Below are 25,382 nucleotides of genomic sequence, written 5' to 3' on the forward strand. Positions count from 1 at the left end.
GCACGAATGTTGTTTGTGGCTCAAGATAACTTTACGTCATCCATGAGGGACGCATTTGACATATGTTTCACATATTATAGCCCAACAAGTTACTTAAAGCAGTTTAAATACGAGCAATCAGTTTTTGACAAATACCGGAAATCAGTTTTTGGTAGACTATCACTTTTTGGCACAACATTTTGAACACTTGCCAGTACTTCTTCATTCCACCATTCAAACGCAGCGCTTGTTTGTTTTGTTGCATACAAATAGTACCTTATTGTCTTTTAGAAAGTGTATGAAAGTACTCACATGTTCCTAGAACATAATACATAATCGTTTTAGGGTTAATCTATATAGAATTACTTCTAGTAACAAACAAACAAAAAAATACTGGCCCATCACGCACAGTGTTTTTCTTTTCCCAGAGTCGACGCCTTCCATGTCTGTGATTGGCTGGTTGCCCCACCTGAGGCCTGACGGGCTACTTCCGGGATTCCTACGTCGGCCTAGCAGGCGAGCTAAGTAGGTTGCTAGCGGCTAACTCAAGGAGGACCGAATCGACCCACACCCTACAAGCAAGACACCTCGTGTGTTCATGATTAGGTGTGTGTTTTACCTCTTCTTTTTAGCCATTTTTCAGGTGAAATTCGCCACAGTTGTTTCGTCAGTTGTTAATGAAAATCTATTTGCTACTGTACAGCTCTCATGCTAGCCAGATAACTAATGTTAAGCTAACTCTTATAGCTGTGGTAAAGGATCGTACAGTGTCGCAAAAAAACTTTAGGCTAGGTAAAAAGCTCACTGTATGATTACCTACTCAGTATCTTGTGATTTCCAAGTATGGGTCGTGTTTTAATCGGTTTTTGTAGGTCGCATGGGCTACTACTTCTCTGCGGCTTTTGGATTTAAAACAGTGGTGTGTGTATTTTTATGAGGTTCACGGTGTTGGCAGCTGATTATGATAACGTTAGCTGGTCTTGACTGAATCCTAGCACTGCCCTGGCCTGCTGTTTAACGGTTGGTATGTGTAACGTTTCATTTTGAGATGAAGTCAAAGTCTGTCTATGGGTGTAGATTTAAAGCAGACGGCAAAAATCAAGCGCGAGTATGTCACTGTTACAAGGAAAATGTATTAAATTTGCTTGACCGGTTGTAGCATGCGATGTGTAGATTGTTGCGGTGACATGATAAGCAATGCTCGACACGGAGATTTTAGGATTAACATGTATTACAGTGGTGGTGGTGGTGGTGGTGGTGGGGGGGGTAGTTTTGGGGCAAGTGCGATTATTACCTACTGACACCTCTCTCTGCCATTTGTTAGTACGGATGGTTGTTGACGAGAGAGGTGTGTCCAAACGATCAGATTACACTGTTGCTTCGGATCCGTTTTCAGTGTACTCACAGACTAGTTTTTCTACAAGAGTTAAGGAGTATGAGCGTGATTGTGTGTGTGAAAGGCGTGCACCTTTTCCACAGATCGTTGTGTCTGTGTGTTGTTTTCAGTTTCCCTTCGTGGAAGGTATTTCCATCTGACAACCTGAGGTCACTGAGGTGGTGACGGGGTTATGGTGAAATACCCACACTGCTTAAGGCAAGCTTGTAGAGAAAGGAGGAACTTGGTCAGTGAGTCTGGTTTGTTGTGAAATCAAACTAAGACCTTTGGCCTGTGATTTAACAAGGAAATACATTGAAGGCTACCTGCAAAACATTGTAGTATACATGTTTTCAAACATATTTGGTAATTCTATATTCCACGCTTATGGTATGAGATGTATTATGCATTGGCAGTCAGAGATGCAAAGATTTAATTTGCCACCACATAGGACAAAGATAATAAATGTAATGCAAATATAGTGGTTATCAAAAACCCATTACTCTAATCCCGGGTTTCCAAAATGGTATTCCTAAAGGCAGTTAGGACTTCACTTCAGCATTGCAAGGGGGCTAATTCAGAATTAGGAATCAACCTAATCTCATCCTTATCTTTGGACTGTGTGAGGAAGGCAGAGTATCTGGAAAGAGCCCACACAGACACGGGGAGAACATTCAAACTCCACACAGAAAGGTCTCAAACTGGATTTGAACCCAGGACCTTCTTGTCATGAGGCGGAAGTCATCACAAATATTGTTCTAGCGACACAAAAAAATAATAAGATTTTAATTTGCCATATTTCTACAGGTCAGAGGGTCTGATTGATAGCAGGAGGGGCAAAAAGATTACTTTCTGTGTGATTCAAACTGCTAAATTGTAGTTGGCATGCTGTGTTCCAATGAAGCAAAATTGCAGATAGAAGTGCCTTGCTATATAGACTTTGTGGGACTATTAATGTAGGTGTACTGTGGGAACAAACTGGTTGGACACTACTGATCTGAACCAAGGGCTCATTAAAGCTTCAATTATTTGAAACAAATTCGTTCTGGTCCTGTCTTTGTTCTGCTCATTGAGTTTTTGTGTGATTTATTTTTCTTACAGGGTTGTCCAGCAACTTGCACAAAGAACCCAAGTGTGAAAGAAGAAAAGGAGCCAAAGATCTTTTTGTTTTTTTTGGGGAGGTTTTGGTTTGTTTATTTGAGGGGGAAAAAGGTGTGAAATCCATCTAACCATGTGACATCCAAACTCTACGTGGCTTTCTTTAGGAGACGCAGTATGGGAAAAGAGCTCAACCTGCAGAGAATTTGGAGGTGGAAGACCCAATCCCAGCAAAAAGTGGTGACACCTCGGTGACATACACGGGACTTCCATGTGGAATGAGTTGGTTTTGTGCCCTTAATGACACAGACTGACAACAGGAGTCTCAGAAGATCCAGGGGACTCCACTTGGTTTTTTGAGTTATTTTCCTAGTAAATAAAAGGCTAGACATTTTTTTTTTTTTTTTTTTTTAATGATTTTTATTTTCTTTTTAATAGCAGCTTTTTTTTGAAAACAAATCCCAGCTGGACTTTAGTTTGATGTTAAACGGCTTCCCACAACTGGTTTAAAACTGAATTTGTTTGTTTAGTTGTTTTCCCCTGTGGACTAAGTTTGAAATGCTGGAACTCTCCCTCCTGCCACTATCCTCAGTTTCTTCCACCCACCCAGTGCCTAAATAAGCCTTCTCGGGAGGATCACAGAAGTCATCAGCAGCTGCTGCGCTCAATCCTCTGCCTGTTCTCCTCCATGTGCTTCTGCTCTTGGCCTGTTGACTGTACACCCACTACCTCTTTAATTTTTCTGGTCTTTTCATTTTCACTGAGCGGGATAATCAGAACTGAAGCCCAGTGATGGAGCATTAATGTAAACCCTGAGCTGTTCCAGTGTTTTGTGCGTGAGTGCTGGTCCTTTCGCGTATATGCACAGCAGTGTTACGTTTGCACTGGTGCCAGGGAGTAACAGTAGAAGATTAGATTTATTTATATTGTTGCACCAAATACAGTTCCATTAAAGCCATACAAAAATATTTATGAATTACCTATACATATTTTTGTATCACACTGCTCTTGTATAGTTTTGCTTTTATAAGCTTCTATTAAGATTATGCACACAAATATTTACAACAAGCTGTACACAGCAGTTTGTATATTGCTATGTAAAAAAAAATAAATCTGTTTTTAGTGATTATATTAGTACTGGGAGACATTTAGTTTCTGGACACAGAAAACCCCTAATGTTTCCCTTTATTTGCTGCTTTGCATAGTGTTGGTTTTCTTTTCCAGTCAGTAGCTATGGCCCCTCCTCCCAGACGAACGCCACATATGCCATTTTGACCTGGAAAGCACCCCTTTACAGCAGGTAGACAGTAGATAGCTACCTCTCTCTGTCTTCCTCCACCCTCTCTCTATCTCTGATGCCTGGCTTCAGCAGTGGGGGGGTTGGGGGAGGAGTAGGTGGCGTTGCTTCTGCTCCTCCCCGTCCATTTCGACCCAGCCGGTACGTCCCGGTGTCTGCAGCCACCACTTTCCTTGTCGGAGCCACAACGCTCTTCTTCTGCTTCACGTGAGTGTTTCTTGGTTTTGTTTCATATCAAACATGGGTTTTAAAGGGCCTACATGTGTGTACATACACATGTGTTTGTACATGCTGGAGCGATGTTTAAACATCCACATGCATTATGTTCAGTGTTAAAATAAGTAGGGTTTTTTTTTTTGCTGTTCTTTTAATGTTTTTTCAAAGTAAGTTGACAGCTTTTCAGGAACATTTGTTCATAGTTTATCGCAGCCACACCTGTCACCTCCCCAACACAAACACAGTCTCCTATTTCTGCCACTGAGCAACTTCTGTGGGCAGTTGTTTAGCTTGCACATAAGCTTATAAGAAGTTGATGGTGGAGTGTGAAATGTTACTTGGTTACTTTTTTTCCTTTCCACATCTTACCACTAAGTGTGGGGATTGGTGGAAGCTTGTCTAACTGTAATTTTGTTTCCATCCTCCTTAACACTCTCCAGGTGCCCATGGTTGTCAGAGCATTTCTCCTCTGTCATTCCTATATATAATGCCGTAATCTTCCTCTTCACCCTCGCCAACTTCTGCATGGCCACTTTTATGGATCCTGGAATCTTTCCCAGAGGTGAACTTCTAGAAAGTAAAATGTCACGTCCTAATGATGCATGTGCAATACTTTTAAAGTACATGCAAAATAAGACTATTTGTTCGAATACTCACTGCCTATAAAGTAATTTAGAGAGACCGTGTGAGATGGTTATTAGGTGATTATGATACAAGTTTAATCTCAGGTTGTCTGTGTCTGCAGCGGAGGAAGATGAGGACAAAGAGGATGACTTCCGCGCTCCACTCTATAAGACAGTGGAGATCAAAGGCATCCAGGTGCGCATGAAGTGGTGCTCAACATGCCGCTTCTACCGACCACCGCGCTGCTCGCACTGCTCAGTGTGCGACAACTGTGTGGAGGTACATAATTATACATTTATCCCTGCTTAATAATGTTGACTGGGTATTCTTGTGGCTCTAAATTAGAAATGAATTGGTTGTATCATACAGCAATGAGTGAACTTCATTAAAAATTGGATAATGTTTTGTAATTATGTATGCTAAAAATCTTTTAATTAAAATTTCTGTTGTTGCCTTGGTTATGCTATTTCTTTTTAACCCATAAACTAAATGGTAGGGAAACACAATCTTGGAAATCTGATGTTTCCATGAGTTTAAGCACTTAATGTAATAAAATGACCTAAATGACTGTTATATATTCATGTTAAAATGTCTTTCAGTTTTAATAGCAAGTCCTAATTTCACAGTGGGCTTCTATACACTCCTGTGTGGTTTCACTACACAGCCTAGATCTGTCCTATTCTTAGTTTTCATGTGTGAGTGTGGGAGGTGGAAATTGTGTGGACATGCAATATGATGTACTGTAGTTGTTGCTTATTCTTATCGTTTCCCTCTGAGAGATATCTTTTAATCTTTTTATTTATTCTTAGGATTTTGATCACCACTGTCCTTGGGTGAACAACTGCATTGGTCGGAGGAATTATCGTTATTTCTTCCTATTCTTACTTTCTCTCACAACCCACATCATGAACGTATTTGGCTTTGGCTTGGTTTATGTCCTGCACCACCAACAGGAGTTGGACACGCCAGGTGCTGCTGTTACGTATCCTTTACTTGGCATAAGTCTGTCATAGAAATGCACAACACATTATGGAACTCTCAAACACAAAACACATCATTGGAATAGATTTTCCTGTGTCTTATGACAGGGGTTTTTCTTTTTGTGATTTCCTTGACAACCCCCACCAGTATGGGTGTGATGTGTGTGGCTGGCCTGTTTTTTGTCCCAGTCGCTGGTCTGACTGGGTTTCACATAGTGCTGGTGGCTCGCGGTCGAACCACAAATGAACAGGTACATACCAGAGGTGGTTGTGCAAATCACGGTCTGCATCACTGAGATAAGTCAGGCATGCTTTACACTGGTTAATGTGTTTTTGTTAGGTATGCAACTGTTTTATCTCGCTTCCTCTCCGTAGGTGACAGGGAAGTTTCGGGGAGGCGTTAACCCTTTCACCAACGGCTGCTTGAGGAATATTACCCATGTACTCTGCAGCTCCCAAGCCCCCAGGTCAGCAATCTTTCTTCTCTGCACTCATCTATTTACTCCCCCCCGTTTAACACTCAGCTCTGCAGTTATTCCTTTTCCACTACCTCTTTCTTTCCATTGCTCTCTTTCCCCTTCCACTTTTCCACCCTACTCTTTTATAGTTCATTCTGGTCTGTTGAGGTAATTAAATATCTAATGCAGACCTTTGGAGTGAGTGAGTGGGTGAGGTGTTGGTCAACAGAGCTGGGTTGTATCTTTTTGAATACGTGTGTGTGTGTTATAGATACATAGGTCGTTGGCGGGGCCGGCAGATGGTGGAAGTTCAGCCACCTTTTCTTAGACCTGCTCTCACTGAAGCTCAACTAGAAGCCAAGGTCTTGGACAACGGCATCCAGAATGACCGACATAGCACTAGGGTGAGTTATAATGAATTGAACAAACACATGCAGTCTGTACAGAGAAGTCTGGATATAAATGGCCTGATAAATGGCCTGTATTTGTATAGCGCTTTATAACAGCTCCACAGATATGCTATATGTCTATATTATTACTGTGGTATGAGTTTTAGAGAAGAGAAATCTGGTGCACAAAATATTTCATCAATTTTAATTTCATGTTTAAATATTAAAAGGTCAGAAGCAACACAAACTCTGGTTGTTAGCAGTCAGCTAATGTAGTTTATATTGGTGCTGCAGCTGCTGGAAAGTAGCAGCAGGTGTAGTTTTTCAGACCATACTATTAGTAGAGATTAAATAACTTAATAGTAGTCTTCTTCTTCTTTGTGTTGTTTTGTCAGTATTTTCCAACAAGAGTGGTTCAAGAGTTGTTGATCACCACTAGCTGAAATGCATGTGAATGGTTTAGGGCTGCATTTCAGCTAGTGGTATTGGAGATTTTGTTATAATTAATGGAATTATGATTGCAGAAAAGAATTGCACGATATTGAGCCACATTGAGCTACTTGTGGAAAGCATCTTAATGGTAGTGGCTTTGTCTGTGATAGTACTCCCAAAAACACTGCAAATACAGTAAAAAATATCTGGATTTAAAAGGAAACAAAAAAAACAAAAAAACAGCAGTGTGATACTATGAGTCATGGATTGGTCTCCCCAAAGCCTGGAACACTCTACATGTGTTCGGGATGAGTGGGATCATCTTGACAGAGAACAGATCAAAATGCAGCTAACATGCAAAGAAGAGTCCTTCAAGAAGCCTGGAGAAGTGCTCCTGAAGACTACTTGAAGAACATAGTAGAAAGCTGCCTGTGTTGAAGAATAAAGGTCATTGTATCAAATATTAACTTGTTAGTATTACCATGTATCACCATCTATGTTGTGAAACTGTGTGTTTTGAGAGAGGTGTGTGTCTGTCGTGACTCAATAGCATGGAGGGCAAAACTCAGAACATTCAAGAGTTTGTGTGATGGAAGATGCTTTTTTTTTTTTTAAATTAATTAATTATTTTACATTTTCCCCTCAGTCATTGGGTGTCAAACTTTCTTTTCTTTTTTTAATGTTTGGTTATGAGAAAAGATAATTCACTCCCACAGGATCCTGAAATTGTCTGCAACATTAATCAGATATCAAAACCTGGAAAACGTTACAGATGTAGCCCTCTGTTCCAGGCAGTCTGATTTCACTGAATGGCTTTTTGTTTTCGGTCCTCATCCTTTCCAGTCCAAGAGTAGTCTAGATCAGATGGAGAGCCAGTCAGCGGATGCAGAGGCTCCACCTCCTCCAAAGCCAGAGCTTCGTTACCCTGGCCTTCCCCGTGCTGACACAGAGGGTGAGATGCACATACAAATGCATAATTGAACCTAGGATTCCACTTTGTATGACAGAATATGCAGAGAGAGTTCTTAGCTTTTGTGTAAATAGATGAATATTTGTTTTCTAATCATAAACAGACCTTGTTCAAATGTCACTTTTGGTTTCTTGTCACTCAGAGAGCAGCTTGCTGACTGAAGCACCACCTACGCCATCAATGTATAAGTACCGGCCAACCTTCAACAGCCCAGGGAGAAACCACACTGCACTCACACATCCCAACAAGGTAGATCTTAGTTTACAGACACCTTAAAGTGCTCTGTGTAAACCATGTACGAAAAGGAAAAAATAGCTGAAGTTAATTACATTTAAAACGCAGACATAATCAAATCAAAATACCATCTGCACACAGCCTTGTTGATTTATACATAGCTTAATGAGGAAAAACTCACAGATGTGCTCAAGCTTAATGCGTGAAACAGGGGAAGCGTTGGTGGCTTATATGCCCTGCCCCTCTAAATCCTTAATGGTTAATACATGCCCCTTTTTTTTTTCTTTTTTTTTTACTTTAAATTGTTCATTCAGTGGCCATCGGTTGATCAGTAAGTCTCAGTACGTGTGTATACCTGTATCCCTTTGGCTGTCTCTGTGTGTTTGAATGGATCTGTCCTTTTCCCCTGAGACTGCATTGACTGCAATGTATAGTTCATGTTCCATATGTTTTTGTATTTCCATTCATTTGTTGACACACACAGTCTTTGACATGCAGTGTTAGTGCTTGTTGAAACCAGTCAATATTCCCAATCCAGTAGTGTGATGATTGAGTAGCACACCGGTCAAGCATCCAGTTCTCCCCACCACTCTTTTATTTATTTTTTTCCCTGTTTAAAAATCTCTACAAAATTGCTTTCTGTTCTCTGCTTTCTATTCCCACGGCAAGGTGGTAATTTTCATCTTTCTCCCTCCCCTCTTTACTCCTGCTTTCATCTTCATCACACTTTTCCTTACCCTCTCCCCTTTGGTCTGTTTCTCCTCCTCTCTCCTCTTCAGATGATCCGTGGAGAGAGTCTTGACTCTCCATCTCCTTCCATCCTGCAGTCCAGCCGCCAACCTAGCTACCGCTCTGAGCCGAGCAGCTTGGATGGAACCACAGTGGTGGGGGGAGGTGTAGGGGTGCGCAGAGGGGGAGGGGAAAGGGGCGAGGGCCCCGGAGGCCCTGGCGGGACTGCTGGTGGGGTGTTAGGGGGCATGTCAGGTTACTCCCTGACTGGGCGCTCCTACACCTCCTACCCATCCTCTCTGGTTCTGTCCACTGGTGGCTCACACTCCTCCAGCCTGCGCTCAGCACACACTGCACATAACCCGCTGGCCACGCTCCATTCAGAGGGCACCACAGACACCAGCTACAAAAGCCTGGCCAATCAGACACCTCGGAATGGCAGCCTGTCCTATGATAGCCTGCTGACACCATCCGAGAGCCCAGAGTTCGAGTCAGCCGCCCACGAGCTGTCACCACAGAAGCCTCATGCTCCATTTCTCTCTTCAGCTGTAAGGGGCCAGACTGAGGTGGTGTCACCCAGTACTCCGCTGCAGGGCTACACGTCGCCCTTTCTCTCAGCTCAGATTGCCCAGCAGAGGGAGGGGCAGCTGCTCCAGGGCTCTGCCACTTTCTCCTCCCCCCACAAGGCCTACCTGCGTGCTGTCAGCCCTCCCCTTCCCTCCTCCGCTGGGCCACTTGAGACCCACCACCTGCTTCAGCATAACCAGGACTTCTCTTCCCGTCCCCCTCGTAACCCTTCCTCCTCATCCTCTTCTCCTGGGGCTCGATTGCTCGAGCCCCCTGTCTCCCCGCCTCCTCGTGGCCTCTCCCTAGGCAAGTCCCTGCCTTACAATATGGAGGCAGGGCCTCAGCACAAGCCTCGACTTGCAGGAGGAGGCGCTGTGCTGGGAGGGGGAGGAGGGCAACAGGCTACACAGTGAGTAGTGATCCGTCGCCAGATCCGTCAGCCTGCTACTCTTCTTCCTCCTTTTCCTACTACTCTTCCTTCCTGGTTTGTGTCAGCCCTCCTCTTCTTCCATGATCTGTGTGAGTCTTCCTTTTCCTCCTTCATGTTTTACTTACAGTCTTTACCTGTTTAGTGCTTGAATAGTAAACTGTGTCTGTGTAAGTCTTTTTGGTTTAGTTGTTGGAATGTGACATGTCTGCCCATGCTGCTGTGTTTTGCCTTGTAGCCTTTTGTGTCTTTCCCCTGTCCTCACTCAGTGTAGTTACCGAATGCCTTACAAGATCTCGTGTAAAGAAACTTCTGCGGTTAGTGCTTTATTTTCGAAAAAGAACCACTCACCTGCATCTCCCTCTCTTCTCTCTCCTCTACCCTGATGTGGCTCCTCCCCTCCCGATGGCTGTCCAATCAGATCCACCTCTCGCCCAGTCTTGGCTAATCACACCACATCCAAACCAGGGGGAGGGGTGAAGAAGGTAACCGGTGTCGGAGGGACCACATATGAGATATCAGTTTAAGTGACAAACATCCCACATGATCTGCCACAAGGATGGGAGAAAGTCACTGGACAACTTCCACTTGTCTTTTACCCGAGCTGGATATTATTCATGACTACAGGCTCCTGCTGCGCTGGACTAAGGGAGCAGGCCTGTTTGGTACTCACTTTATTATCTTTGTAATGCCACTGGCCAGTCTTATCTGCCAGCCTTTCAGATTTGAACAAACAATTAGCCACTTTGTGAGCCATAGACTGATGCGACTGTATCATCACAGCTGGGTACAGATTTGTCTATAGAGCACGCATAGCTAGTCAATGATTTGCCATTTTACTTTGGTACATTAGCACAGAGTACTGACAACAGTGTCTGACACTCATAGAAAGGATGGCCTTTATCCAGTGGATGTAAAACTTTAAGAGGGAGGATTTCGGACTGTTGACCAATAATAATGTCTGAACGGACCACACAATCTGTATATTGATAAGAATCATGGAGTAAAGAGTCCAATCTATAAAGACAGTATCATTTTAGTTTTATAAGTCTTTTTTTAAATATTGTTTTATATAAATGTATACAGATTATTATTGGGTGAAATTGTCAGGTATTGGAGATGACTATTGATAACGGTGGCAGTTATACTGTATGTAATTATTCATGAAAGCGATTTAAAAATCAGTTGCCTGTTGAGAAATGATGGCTGCATCAGCTATTCAAAGTTTTTGCTGGAGTTTTCACTGTCCAAAGAAGATGATGATGATGATCCTTTGGTGGACACCTGAAGTGGCAAAAAATTACAGGTTGTTTTTTTTTCTATTCTTTCTTAAAAGCCACAAAGAAATGTTAATTCTCACAATCGCAGCACAAGCATCTTTGTGGAATGTACGCTTGTAATGTTTATGCTAGAGACATTATGCAAAATCTGTTTGTAGCTTTAAGATCATCGTATGTCTTTTTGGTGTTTTTATTCTCTTTTCTTTCTGAGAGGTTTTTGTCTGTCAGTCAGTCAAGATGCTAGCAACCTTATACCTTTAACAGATGGCCAGCCAAATAGGAGCAGCGGGGAAGGGCTTATTTATTTCACCAGTGGAAAGAAACTTTGTAGTTCTGTACATGATTTCAAACCAGTCCCAGATAGTTTGTTTGTTTTTTTTAAAGAGAAAATAGAAACTATGGTTATATTTCATTAAATTTTAATGCCATGCCACTGAATATGTAAGAGGGACTGGTTTGAAATTGGCCAGTGTGTTCGTTGGGGTTTGTTTATTTTCCTTGCCTTGAGACCATTCGTAGTGAAGCATGTTTTTATTTTTTCTAATTTAATTTTTTTTACACTTTTCTTTAAGTATTTAGAATTTCTTGCTTCATTTGCTTTTTTTTTTCTTGTTAAAAGGAACACTTCTCACTTTGATACCCACAGCCATGTTAAGAAAGGGATTAATCAGAAGAGGAGTGTGTTTGTTTTTCACGATTGGGCATTACAGAAAGCTTATTTATTTATTTTTTTTCTGTAAAGGCCCACAGCAGTGTTTGCAGAATGTTAAAGGGAACATGGCACATCATTTTGGGGGAGAAAGTACATGCTTGAAGCACACAAATATCACTGTTCAGTACGAGTTTTATACCCTACCAGGCTGTGTCTTCAGTGTGCATGTGACTCTTTAAAAAAAACTTTATTTTTCGGTTCATTGCTGCTTCTCTGGCGTGCATTCTTGTGAGATTATTGTCAAACGCCCATCCGGTTTCTGTGCGAGTGGCATCCAGAAAAAAAAAAAAAATCACAAATGGCACAAAGCAGCCGTCGTACAGAGAAATAAAGAGAACCTGTGTTGACTTTTTTTTTTTTTCTTCCCGCTCTGGCCAAGGGATGGTGGCCACTGAACAACCTGAACCTATGTGAGTATAGCAAGTAACTTCTATGTGAGATAAAATATTGCTGTTGTTGGCTGTGATGAATGGAACGAGTTTCAACTATCTGTAATGAGAACATTTAAAAAAAAAAAAATTCCAAAATGGCCTTATAAAGAATTTTTAAAAAGATGTCGTGTCAGAATAAAAAGGTCAAACTGTTGAAAGAGAATGTGTCTTGGATTTTATCATTGCACGCAGTCTTACTTTGTTTCACCTCAAGCTTTTACTTTGGCTTTTCTGACACAAAAGTAAACAAACCAGTCAATAAATACAGGCAGCAAAAGAACCAATGACACGTTGACAAAAGTGGAAAAAAAATTAGCAAAAATCTTTTTTTGTTCGTCAATAACTTAGTGTAATAAAATGCTCCAAAATCGCTGCTGCTTCAATCTGCATCACACACAGATCGTTTAAATAAGATCAGCGGTTATGGGTATTTCCCCACAATAAAGACTTACAGTGTAGAGACTATTTCTTGTGGTAGTGGAGCCTGTTTTCTTCCCTTAAACTAAAAATATTTGGCTGTTACAATAAGGAAAGTAACAGAAATGTTAAGAGCAAAGCAAAGACTTGATGCAGCCCCTCTCCTCTTCACTGGTCTTTCTTGCTCTCTTTTGGCTGCTCCATATTGTCGGTGTCAGGAGGAAGCTCCTCGCCACCCTCTTGTGGCTGAGAGCCATTCTGCTCCTCTTCCTTCGAACCATGGCTTTTGTTCAGCTTCTTGGATTTCTGGAAGAGCTCGTTGAGGTTAAACTCTCGGATGATGTTCTCCTGTGGGTGATATAAAATGTATTTATACTGTCTGCATGTGTAAGCAAGCAGCATCTACTCAGGTCTTATTTCATGTGTTTTCTTACAATCTGAATAGACGTACCTCGTTCATGGTCCAAGATACAGCTCTACCTTTGCTGTCCACCATTGGACGCCTCATAACTTCCCGTCCTCCTTGAAAAAGCAGAACTGAAGGTAGCTGCTTGGCCAGAGGAGAAGTACTAACCCTGTACCTGTTCAGAAAGACAGTTAATACCAGTCAATAGAATTCTAGAAAGAATCGAGCAATACTGGATAATTAAAGACCATTTATTAAAGGCAAAAAAGCCCCCCAAAACTGACTTCTTTGAAACCTCTTCATAGCGACCAATGTCTATCTTCCCAAAGCGGAGTCCAGCACAGTTGTAGCTGCAGAATATAAAGGACGACACATGAGACATTTGAGACAAATATACAGCTGTTTCTCTAACATGAAGTAAATTACATTATCTTGCATTTGAAGTGACTCTACAACAGGGACACCAGCAACAATCAGGCATAATGTATCTGCAAGGGTATTGTTTCAAAATGTTAACTAACATCTTGGATCTTTTTTTTTTTTTTACTTAGTGTCATTTCTGTTTTCAAATAAGAAACCCTGACTGAGATTAAATATCATCTAGACTCTTCTTTTCTATATCAGCACATAATTAAAAAATAATTTGGTCCTTAGCAAGTCTTAAAATTTAGGTAAATGTTACCTCATATGAACAATACCACATGACGTGTTTTACCGTGTCATTAACAAAAATGCAGAAGCAGTGTGTGATAAACTAAGCACATCCTTACAGCTTCCATAAGAAATTAAGAGGGTAAGTAGCAGTTGGGTAGCAGATCCATAAAAACAGATGTTTTGGCAGCTTTTCTGGTCCGAAGCGTTCAGGTGCGTATCAACACACACCTGTCTTTCCTGCTAAGGAAAGTCTTCACTCAGGGGCTGCTGCTTAGGACTGAACATGCAGTTTGCCCTTCGTGCCTCCCTCTTTGAACTTTTTGTTAAACCCTGTTCATAGTGTTGAACTTTGCTTGTTAACCTTGGTATATGGGTGAACTTAGTTTGATTGGAGTTTTGTGATGCGAATTTGCCTTAGTTAAACCTTAACTTTTACCCTCGTCTGTGTTATCGTATTATATGTTAACTGGTTGCACAGTGTCCTGCAGAATGCAGCCCTGTCGGTTTTCAGTTTGAATTTCTGCAATTAAACCTTTTCTTCATTTAGTTTCCTGTGTATGTATGCTTATGTATGTTATTCCTCCCTGTCCCCTAGCAGTGGGGGTCGTAACAGGCCATAACATGCATCGCCATGTCTGGAGACACCCAAACAAAGCTTATAAGCCACAAACACCTCAAAGCAACTGTCAAGCACGGTAGTGGAGTGCTGATGATTTGGGCTTGTTTTGCAGCCACAGGACTTGGATACTCCACTGAGTGGACCATGAACTCTTCCACATGTATACCCATCTCTCCAAAAAACTAAAACTTGGTCAAAAAAAGGGTCATGTAGCGGGACAATGATCCCAAGCACAGCAGCAAATCTACAACAGAATGACTGCAAAGTGTTCAAAGTGTTCCGATGGCCCAGTCGAATCCAGACCTCAATGCTGTGCATAACTGCCTCACTGCAAACCTCAATGAACTGAAGCAATGCTGTGAAGAACAGTGGTCCAAGCAAAATTCCTGCACAATTTTTATTAAGTATTTAATGACATGGTGTATTATGACACGTGTCTATCTGAAACTGTATTCAAATCATTTTAAACTTGGTAGGAACCAGGTGATTTAAAAAAAATTATGTTCTGAAATATTTAACCTTAGAAAACCTGAATGCGACTGAAGTAAAGAGTGTGATTTCTTACTTGAGAGAAAGGTTTGCAAAGATGGGAGCAAACGACTGACAATCAGAGGACCAGTTGGCGTAGAATTCAACGAGCCATGTGACACGACTGTCCCGCTGCAGCTCCTCCTAATGAGTGAAGAACACAAAGTTACACTCAAACCAACCCACCCCTCTGAGCAGGGCATGATCAGTTAGAGAGTTCACTTTTTTTTGGTATTTTAGTTTAGGAATTTTTAAATGTCAGACATACAATTAATATAATATCATATAACTGGATTTCAGTGTTTGATGGAAACTGCTCTAATTTCAAACAAAATGATTAATAGACTCAATCACTCCATGAACTTTCAAATAAAATAACACTCCCAACTGATGTAACTGTAAGTAATTCCCACCTCTTTTGTTTTTATCTATCATTACAAAGACCAGTGGCACTACTATACATGCAAATGGTCAGCTGATATTAGACAGGACTCACGTCGATGGTCTTGTCACTGAAGTACTTGATGTACTCTGGGCCCATGTAGAGAGGTGGCTGACAGGTCATGACAAATGCTGCAGAAAATACACAGATAAACAGACTGATGAGCTTAAAAAGGATAAAAACAATGTACATTTTACAGTTTATCCAGTGGTAGTCTCTGTTCACCTATGATACTTTGGTAAAAAAACATTTTTATTTGTGTTTTTTCTTATTTAAGTTTTCTCATTTTATGTTTCCTTTCTTAAATTCTGCCATCTTGTCCTATGTTTTTATGTAATTTGATTATTTTAGGTGTACACTTTGGTCAACAGCTGTTTTTAAATGTGCTATAAAGATAAATTTGACTTTGAATGAATTCTTCTTTTGTTGGGGGGTGGGGGGTTGTAAAGGACACCGTTTTTATAAATTACACAATGGCACCACCTGTAGGCCAGTTAATAAAAAGTTCTGATTGCAGAAAGCTCAGAGAAGTTTCTAAACAGGGCTCAGATTGCTGCTTTACCAGGAGAACACTTCACAGAGAAGATGTGAAGCTTTTTCTTAAAATAAATACATAAATCTTTGCCAGATGAAAAATTCAGGACTTCAGAGTAAAAATACTCATTGCACCTCACCTGCATTGGAAAATAATCTAAATATATACAAGAAAACTGGTGATGTCACTTTTCTGTACAGTGATAACACCGACTTCCCACTGGATGGTATTCAGATGAAGAAAAATTTGTCAAAAGTGTGAGGACTTTTATCAGTGGAATGAGCTTCAAGTACATTAGATTAATGATCATTTTTTACAGCAGTAACAGAAATGGGAACTAATTGCTGTTGCACATTATGTCTCAGAAACACTGGCTCAAGGAGAAACCCCTTGATGAGCTTTAGATATCAGTACAAGGTGAATACAGAGGGCTGATTAATTTGGCATGTCAAAACAAAACAAAAGACCACTCCTATTCTCATTAACATATCTCTTTAACTAATGAATGAGTGCAGCATCACTGCCTTAAGACTGGGGATGGTTAATGCAGTAGAGTTGTGCTTTTCTAATTAAGAACCACTGGTAGACACAGTTTACACTACACAATTTTAAAGGTGGTTGTGACAGACCACTGACCGAGGCACAGTGCAAGGTAGAGGATGCCAAACCGAATGTCCATCCTGAAGAAGAGGATACAGTTGGCCACTTTGCTGAACATTAACAAGTTCCCAATGTGCTGCTCCACTGTGACTGAGGAAACAAAGAGCAGGGAACAATGAATGAACAGCAGAGGAACACCTTCATACTGTTGACCTTGCAGTGTGTAAGTGAACCCCTCCCACTCCCTTAATGTTTACACAACAAACCCAAAGTTTACAGTGAATCACTTTACAGATGTGTGTTCTCAGTAGAGTGGGGGTTCCTCTCAAATGGCTTATCAGATCAAGGAGTGGAAACAGTTAAACATCAGACTGTGTGGTTAAAGATTAACAGCAGCATGTAATAAAGACACAAACAAAGCGACCTTCCTGACTTTATCTAAAAAGTTAAGGTCAACAAATAAATCACAACATATCCCGGTGCTTCCTATGATTCGCTGAGTGGTTTGGATCATTGGCCACATGGTTGATTGGGCCACTTTTTGTGATGTGACAGTTTATAGTGTAAACACACTTTCATCAGTAGGTTTACACATAAGACAGTGTGTGTGTGTGTGTGTGTGGGGGGGGGGGGGGGGGGGTAGACTACTCACTAGCTCTCCTGTTCTTCATCATCACTATTGCACTGAGAAACATGAGGATCTCCAGCTCTCTCTGTAAAACAAAAGGAGCAAAATCATTAAAACAAACAAACAACAACTTTGTGTCAAGTTTATTTACTACTTCTATTTATTTCATATTTCAGAGGCTTAATTAGCCCCACCAAAGGTAACCGCAGCTCCCCCACCACCACTATGCTCACCCAGTCAAAGTCACAGGAGTTGCCGTCCTCGCGCTGGGTCACCAGGTGCTCGCAAAGACCTGGAGTCTTTCGCACCACCACGAAGGAGATGGTCAAGAGGAAGGACGTGATATAGTACGGCTTGAGCAGCCATTTGTAAATCTGAGGTAAGTGATACAAGAAAGCGCAGAGTCCCGTGAGTAAACCCATGCTGACGGAGAAGACGAACCACCGCGACAGAGTGTTGGAGGAGAAATGACAGCTGGAGCTGTTGAGCTACGGTGTTACAGTGCGCATGTGCCAAATGGGGGCGGCGGCGTCGTTTCTGGGTCCGGCGGCTCGCCGTAGATTTGGCGGGCGCTGCAAAACATAAACAGAGGCAGCTGAAAAATGGAGGAAAGTAAGTCAGCAACAGAAGTGCACAGTGCAGTTAAAACTGGTGCGGAAGATTCAGCTGAAAGCCAGGCTAATGAAGCGACAGGAGAAGCTTCCTCACAGATGCCGAATAAACCGACAGCGGAGGCGGAGGCTCGGTACAAGAGGATGAAGCTTTTTGACAAAGTCATGCAGAAGAGCCTGAACAGGTTTATCGAAGATGTCAGGTAACGTGTTGGGTGTTGTGTTTATTACCTTGTTTTTACGGTGAACTACACGTATGTCATGATATTACCTCTGCACGAAGGATATAAACAGGGGTGAGAGCTGGTTTGAACGTTTCTCATCAAATAGTTACAAAGGTGGTGGTCATTAAATAAACAGTAAACCAAGTGTGAAGATCTCATTATTAGAACACAAACAGTCTTAATTTATCTCAAGTGAGCCAATAAAACTCCAGTATAATAACCTAGAATACCCCAAGAGTATATATAAGATATTTCCTCAATCTAGCCCTAAATTTAGGGGACTCATTGTGTCACAACACCGAAGCATTAAAAACAACATAAAACTTAATAGCTTAAAAACCCTGGAATAGCGAGATTAATTTTAAAAAGTAATACAATAAGGGACTTAAAAAGTAAAACTAACAACTAAGTGTGTTAAAAGCTTCATATTTAATGAACCTCAGCTTTAAAAAAACATTCGATGAACAGCTTACTTGCAGTTTGTGTAGTCTGTTGTCGTTTCTGGGGTAAAACAGAGGGAAGCTTGTTGGGAATTGTGCAAAATCATAGGGTTATTATTATTATTATTTTTAACAAATAAATAAAAATAAGGGATGGAGGTTGGGCTGTTTAAGAGCCCTAGCATTTTTTTTCATTTTACATTCTTTGTTATCTAGAAGACTACTTATGATCACTTATGATAAATATTGGACTTGAATTTGACATATTTCTTTTTAAGAAGTGTATCTTTCCCATACAGATTTTTTGTCCTTGCACATGTGAGATAGTGAGATAAATTGACAAAGGAATGATCCTGTGGTGTTTGTTAGCAAGAAATCTATAATACGATTATTCAGAACTCTGGTTTGGACAAATCTAACACTTCAGACAGGCACTCTGTTATGATTATTTTTTAAATGTATATTATTTTACTTACAGATGAAAACCAAACAATTCCACTGCCCTCCTGTCCTCCAAAAAAGAAGGCCTATCCAAACGTACTTTTAACATAGCAGTAGTGTCTTATAATGTTAATGATCTACTTATTCCTTAGCTATCATTTTCAGGAAAGGTCATAGTTTACTTTACTTTGTTCACACTGTTCTCTCACAGTTTTAACAGATTCGCCAGCATGTTTCGTCCACTGTACAGTAAGAACCCTCAGAGAATGGAGAGCATTCACAAGCAGTTCATAGAGGAGCTGCGGAGCACCATACAGGTCTGTAGCATTTTACATTAAAACCCTGTATTTAAAAACAAACAAATGGGAGGACTTCTGCCTCCTTTGCATTGTGTATTGCTTAGGCTGTATGTGTGGTACACCTTTTTTTTATACATTGTATATATGACATTTATTACATTTATGACATTTATTGTCAATTTCCTTGCTGATAGCAGTAAAATTAGTATTACAAATGCATTTTGTCATTCAACAGGACAAACCAAATAACTTTCCTGGGCAAAACCAACATTTGTATAGCTGTCCAAATACTCATTGTATGCCATATTCACTGATCTACTACTGGTCTTTATTTAAACTTGTTTACATAAAAGTTTGTGTTTTCCTTCTCATGAAGGAAGATATCAACAGACTGATTGAAGAAGGCCAGCTAGAGTTAAAACTGAATGAGCTGGACAAACTAGAGAGAGCCACCAAGGACAGTCCAGACCCTGCATGGTCAGTAAACCGCTTTGAAAACACTTGAACTTCTGAAATCTTGAGTATTTAATTATATATGCTTTGTGCATTTTCTTACCAAACTGCTGAAATTCTCTCTTTTCTTATTTTTTATCTAATTAAATAGTGAAACGTAACTAAGTGGAAATATTTTTTCATTAAATGTACTAACTGTATATTTAAGAATTTCATTTAGTCAGTGAATCAGATTGAAAAGGTAACTTTGCATCTTGTATTATAGTTATATTGCCTTCCTTTACTATACTGCATATCACCACTGTGTTATTTCAGCTTTTTAACAATCAAAGCATTTTAATCCCTCATCATCTCAAATGTTGTCTTAGGCGACCAAGCGGGGTCCCTGAGCAGGACTTTTGCAGCTTTTTGATGCCGTACTATCAAAAGCAGGAGGCCTACATGCGACGGGAGCTGAAAAAGATTCAAGCAGAGAATTCTGCTCTAGCACAGAAGGTTCAGGGTGGAAGAGAGAGCATCAGTCAGACTGAACACCGAATTTCTGCTGCTGTTGATGAGTGGAAGGTGAGAGAGAGAGAGAGAGAGAGAGAGAGAGAGAGAGAGAGAGAGAGAGAGAGAGAGAGAGAGAGAGAGAGAAGATAATTGGCAGAATAGATATGACTTGTCCATAATAAGATCCATGAAAAAACCATATTCAGCATGTATGGAAGTATAAACTGTGTCATTTCGATTTTTATATACAAAATATTCTTTGTACAGTACATTTATTTTGATGATCACATACAGTCTTTTTTTTAGCTGTTACATGTATATAGACCTTTTTTCTCATATTCTTACATTTGTGTGTATATACATCTTAGGTCCTTTTTTAAGATTTATTTGTTATATTATTATTAAAAGCGAGTCAATGCACTGAAAATGCATTCTAATGCGCACTAACTGATGATCTGAATAACAATAAAGTAGCTATTCTATTGTATTCTATGTTTCTATCATTCCTAATGAGGATGTTCAGTATATTTAGTCTCAGTGTAGCTTTAATGGTTTTATTTGGTAACTTGTTATAGAACTTTTCTACTTGTAACATAAATAAATTGAGTACTAATAGTTTTGTTATGTGTGTTCTTATCTCTCATTTTTAGGTATCAGTGACAGAGTTTGAAAGGCTGGCGTCATCTCTTTGCCCCGCTGATGTTTTTGATGTGTGATTTTCCAAATTACACAATATGTCCACTAACTTAATTGTACATAATGAGTTTGTTTGCTGTGCCTGTTTGTTTGAAAATAAACACGACGTTTTGGAAATTGTTAGTGATTATAGTCCTGTTTACACCGACAGTTACGGTACAGTGCGTGTTTGTTGCCTGCATTACGGTAAGTGGCCATGAAAAGAAGTGAGGAGCAGAGCGCTTGACACTCGAATTCACGGAGAACAGCTTCCTCGCAGATAGCAGGCCATAAGCTTGAAGAGCCCGGCATTTTCTTTCCATATAAATGTATTATTCAAGGTAGATATGACGGAAATGTTTTCAACTCTTTTCGGGTCAAATGAAGCTCAGGGACCACCTGGTTCTTCGTCTCTGGGTTTTGGACCGGGGAAGCCTCCACCGCCAATGCCGCAAAACCAAGTTGCCATGGCGGGTCAGATACCACCGCAGCTCGGGGATGAAGGGCCTGCTCTACGGAAGCCTGGAGCTATGAATGAACCTTTCTATTTACTGCGGGAGCTGCCTGGTACTGGTGAATTCTTGTAACTGTTGGGTGCTTCGTGTTTAATTTGTCCTTTATTTTTAAACTTTAGCCGAAATCTAAAGCTGCTTAAATAGTTTGTAAACAATACTAGCTCACGTAGGTTGACTAGCTGGTTGTGGGCTAACATTGAGTTAGCTGATTGTAGTTAGTAGCGATGTGTTTTTCAGTGAAGCGTTTATATTCAGTGGGTAACACAAATGCTGTAGATTTAACACCTTTTTGTGGCTTAAAAATATGTTGTGTAACTACGGTTATTATGGGAATGAACATCCCTGAAGTAGCCCAGGTTCCCTTTGGAAATGGCCATCTATTTCACAAACATTTATGTACAGATTGGTTACAAATGATATGAATTTGGTGTGTGTGCTTAGTGGGGAACGAGTTAACGGGAAACACCAACCTCATCACGCACTACAACCTGGAGCACGCTTACAATAAGTTCTGCGGGAAGAAGGTGAAGGAGAAGCTCAGCAACTTTCTGCCAGAGTTACCAGGTGGGTGCTACAGTCACAGATGTGGTCAGATAACTGTTTAGTAACAATCTTATAATGATCAGTGTTGGACAGTAGCCGTAAAGCTTTACTTTGATAGCTGTGAAATGCAATATTATAAAAATATTTTAAAACCTGGGTTCTCACTGTCCGTTGGATACCGCTGACTGAGGAAAAAGTCTTTAAACTGAGTTTTACTAAAGGACACATTGACAACTGAGAGTTATCAGAACTTGTTCGTATGAGCAACCACTTGGAGAAAGTGGGAAAGGATAACTCCCTTTTAAGTGGACTGACACAAGTGTCAGTGTCAGTTATACAAGTAGTCTATCCTCCACACCAGCCTGTTTCACAAGTTCTGATATCTTAATTGTTTGTCATTTTGGGTCATTTAATAATGCAAAATTAGTTCTGAAATAATAAATTCTAAGTGTAGGTGTCATTCATGGGCCTGAAGATCCCAATTATATTATTGTGTGTTTTGGTTATCTAGTTTTAAGTGTACTATACAGGCCACCTTTTGTTATGAAACTGGCTGCAAAATAAACTCATATTGGAAAAACACTTTGTAGTTTATCTTCAGCCATTTCTTCTGCTACGGCACAGGACATAAACAATGTGATGTGATAGTAAAGATGATTGTAATACTCCAATCACATCTCTTGTTTTGGATCTTTATGAGTACTCAGATAATGGAGCTGTTAAACCATGATCCACAACTAGTTAATACAGATATAACATATTAGTGGGAATCAGTGGGAATTTTATGCGAAGCTACATCATAACTGCAAACTTCTCTTAAAACGTTATGACATAACCTGACATGCACCTCCCATAGAAATTTAACTACATGTCAGGTCGAAGCAGTCCGAAACTATTGTGATTCTGAAACTATTGTGATTCGTCCTGTGCATTTCCAGCTACTTTTCTGCTGCACAATTTATCAGTGAGAGAATCATCATATCGATATAAGGAATAATAATCATAACATCAGTAGAAGGACTCACAAATGTCAGCAAATTCCTGGAGGGATATTGTTGAAACTATCAGAATGGAGTGAATCTACAAAAAAGTGGAAAAACTAGAGGGGTGCATGTGAAAAAAGAACTGATCACACCAAAGAGTGGGTGGGGACCCAGGGGGGAAAAAGTTGCAGCAGTTTATTTGTTTCTTTCTCTTTTGATTTGAATATTTAATTAAATTTACCTGTGAACACAGCTGAGCACTTATGCTTTGACCTTTTCTGCTTCTCTGCAGGTATGATTGACTGTCCGGGCACACAGGACGGCAGCTCATTACGCTCTCTGATTGATAAGCCTCCAGTGTGTGGAAACTCCTTCAGCCCACTGACTGGCGCTCTGCTAACAGGCTTCAGACTACACACAGGACCGGTACATACTACAAAATACAATGCAGTATAAAGTTCACGCAGACATTTTCAACGTCCTGACTGACACTGATTATTCAAATTTAACTGACATTTAAATGATCTTAATTCTCATATTTGCATATTAAGTACGCAACTAATTTTTCATCACATCTTTGCAGCTCCCAGAACAGTACAGACTGATGCACATACAGCCTCCAAAGAAGAAGAGCAAGCACAAGCACAAACACCATCGACCGCAGGATCCATTACCACAAGGTATGATATAAGTTTATCCACATGCATGTCTGCAAAAAGGTACAAATATTATCATTTCAATAACCTTTCTTATTTTGATGTTTGATGTCACAGAAACGCCGTCAGACTCTGATCCCAAGAAAAAGAAGAAAAAGAGAGATGATGATCCCGATCGCAAGAAAAAGAAGAAAGACAAGAAAAAGAAGAAGGTAAGATCATTTGTCAAACTTTACCTGAACTAGTTAGACGGATCTCATTATTATAGTAAATTCAGGTTTATTTTAATTTCTGTATTTAATTTCTTTTATTTTTTTAAAGGCTACTTTTGTCTGATCTCTTATTAACAAGGGATCGACACTTCAAGTAGCTCCTCGTATTTGAGTCGGCAGATATATTTATTTATTTATTTTTAAACCAAAAACCCTTCCTCACACAAAAACAAAGGGATGTGTGTCTCTTATCAAAAGTGAGGATCTTTCACTTTTTAGGCAAATACGTAAACCGTTACATGTTTGCAAATGCATCATTTGATCTTAATTCAGTGGAAAACACCAAATGTGCAAAAAGTCGAGGGATCTGAATGCTTTAACTACATGACCATGATGATACCTGTATGTACACTGCTCAACCAAAAGAAAAAATTGAAATCGCACTATTTTAAAATTTTATTTAACTGGAGCTTTAATGACTAAATTAACTTCCAGAGTTGCGCAGGCTTTTCACCAATGCAGTGGTGGCCAATCCAAGTGTAGAAACGATTTCTCATACAAAGTTTGAGCCCATTGAATCCTGGCATTTTCATCTTGGAACAAGAGCCTCCCATCAAAAAATTAATTGGTGGAAAATCCAGTCATTAAGTATATCCAGGTTTTTGGCTGACTTTTTTTTTTTTTTTTTTTTTTAGAAACTTAAAGTTGCTACATAACATTTGTCAACCTGACCAACTGAACCAACCCCAGATCATAACACTGTCCCCACAGGATTGTGCATTAGGCACCAGGCGTGATTTATGCATCACTTCATCTGCCTCTCTTCTTACACCTGTAAGATGTGCCCATCACTCTGGAACAGATTAAATTTCGGCTCATCACACCACATCACCTTTTTTTCCCACTCCTTCAGATTTTGGTCTTTATTCCTTCCTAGCAAGTTATTTTCTTTCCAGTTAACCTCACCGATAAGTGATTTTCTTAAGGCTACACAGCTGTTTAGCCCCATTCCCTTGAGTTCTCTTAAAAATTGTGCATGTGGAAATGTTCTTAGGTTAAATAAAAAACATAACCATGACTTCTACTGCTGATTTTTGTTTATTAGATTTCATCAAACATTGTGAGTAATCCCTGATCGAAATAATTAAGCTTTTTTGCAATAAAGCATTGACAAGTTCTTAATCTCCTCTGCTTTAACCTGCTAAAACAGTTAACATTAAACAATATTCTGCAAAAACCAGATCCATATTTTCTCCACAGTTTTAGTCCTTTCTGAGACACCAAATCTCTAAACAAGGTCTTTAATTGTGTGTGTGAACCTCAATAATTTTAAAACCATCTGGGGTCCCACTGCAGATGTAGCCTCTCTAAACTCCTGCTTCATGTCACTCAGCAGCAGTGAAGACCACACCTGTATTCATCCTATAAGTGTGACAACTCTGTTTCTGCCCCCCCCACAGAACCGCCACAGTCCAGACCACCCCGGCCTCGCTGGATCACAACCCAACAGCAACAGCCTCAGATAGACAGCCCACTGTGTGCATGCCTGTGTTTGAATGCGTGACTTTTGTAAGAGGATGTGTGTGTATTTTACAAGTAATTGTATTATTAAGTGGTGTATTATGGGGCGATCGTGGCTCAAGAGTTGGGAGTTCGCCTTGTAATCGGAAGGTTGCCGGTTCGAGCCCCGGCTTGGACAGTCTCGGTTGTTGTGTCCTTGGGCAAGACACTTCACCCGTTGCCTACTGGTGGTGGTCAGAGGGCCCGGTGGCGCCAGTGTCCGGCAGCCTCGCCTCTGTCAGTGCGCCCCA

General features: G+C 40.4%; 4 protein-coding genes across 5 annotated transcripts; 3 read left to right on the plus strand and 1 right to left on the minus strand.

The window, feature by feature from the left end:
- Positions 1 to 440: 440 nt before the first annotated feature.
- On the plus strand, positions 441 to 12,361 carry zdhhc5b (zDHHC palmitoyltransferase 5b). The gene is made up of 12 exons (XM_080900684.1): positions 441 to 585; positions 2,456 to 3,956; positions 4,406 to 4,527; positions 4,711 to 4,868; positions 5,399 to 5,571; positions 5,718 to 5,820; positions 5,945 to 6,036; positions 6,299 to 6,431; positions 7,692 to 7,800; positions 7,961 to 8,067; positions 8,832 to 9,757; positions 10,197 to 12,361. The coding sequence occupies exons 2-12, from the start codon at positions 3,808 to 3,810 to the stop codon at positions 10,300 to 10,302; spliced, it is 2,178 nt and encodes a 725-aa protein (XP_080756810.1). The 5' UTR covers positions 441 to 585; positions 2,456 to 3,807; the 3' UTR covers positions 10,303 to 12,361.
- Positions 11,740 to 17,515, minus strand: tmx2a (thioredoxin-related transmembrane protein 2a). The gene is made up of 8 exons (XM_080900685.1): positions 17,261 to 17,515; positions 17,052 to 17,112; positions 16,436 to 16,549; positions 15,319 to 15,395; positions 14,860 to 14,966; positions 13,306 to 13,371; positions 13,067 to 13,196; positions 11,740 to 12,963 (listed from the first exon to the last, which is right to left on the minus strand). Exons 1-8 carry the CDS (start codon positions 17,447 to 17,449, stop codon positions 12,784 to 12,786), a joined length of 924 nt encoding a protein of 307 aa, XP_080756811.1. The 5' UTR covers positions 17,450 to 17,515; the 3' UTR covers positions 11,740 to 12,783.
- Positions 17,516 to 17,575: 60 nt separating this feature from the next.
- Positions 17,576 to 20,800, plus strand: pmf1 (polyamine modulated factor 1). The gene is made up of 5 exons (XM_080900689.1): positions 17,576 to 17,841; positions 18,955 to 19,060; positions 19,419 to 19,519; positions 19,864 to 20,059; positions 20,638 to 20,800. The coding sequence occupies exons 1-5, from the start codon at positions 17,630 to 17,632 to the stop codon at positions 20,701 to 20,703; spliced, it is 681 nt and encodes a 226-aa protein (XP_080756815.1). The 5' UTR covers positions 17,576 to 17,629; the 3' UTR covers positions 20,704 to 20,800.
- A 60-nt stretch (positions 20,801 to 20,860) lies between these two features.
- med19a (mediator complex subunit 19a) lies at positions 20,861 to 25,100 on the plus strand. Of its 2 annotated transcripts, none has more exons than XM_080900686.1 (6): positions 20,861 to 21,235; positions 21,619 to 21,741; positions 22,996 to 23,129; positions 23,287 to 23,383; positions 23,477 to 23,571; positions 25,032 to 25,100. In XM_080900686.1, the coding sequence occupies exons 1-6, from the start codon at positions 21,010 to 21,012 to the stop codon at positions 25,095 to 25,097; spliced, it is 741 nt and encodes a 246-aa protein (XP_080756812.1). In that variant the 5' UTR covers positions 20,861 to 21,009; the 3' UTR covers positions 25,098 to 25,100. The 2 variants fall into 2 exon arrangements, with proteins under 2 accessions (XP_080756812.1, XP_080756813.1); XM_080900687.1 differs by having other exon boundaries at positions 20,861 to 21,229.
- The last annotated feature ends 282 nt before the right edge of the window (positions 25,101 to 25,382 follow it).

This window comes from Rhamphochromis sp. 'chilingali', assembly GCF_963969265.1.
Source record: "Rhamphochromis sp. 'chilingali' genome assembly, chromosome: 13".
Classification (NCBI taxonomy): Eukaryota; Metazoa; Chordata; class Actinopteri; order Cichliformes; family Cichlidae; genus Rhamphochromis; species Rhamphochromis sp. 'chilingali'.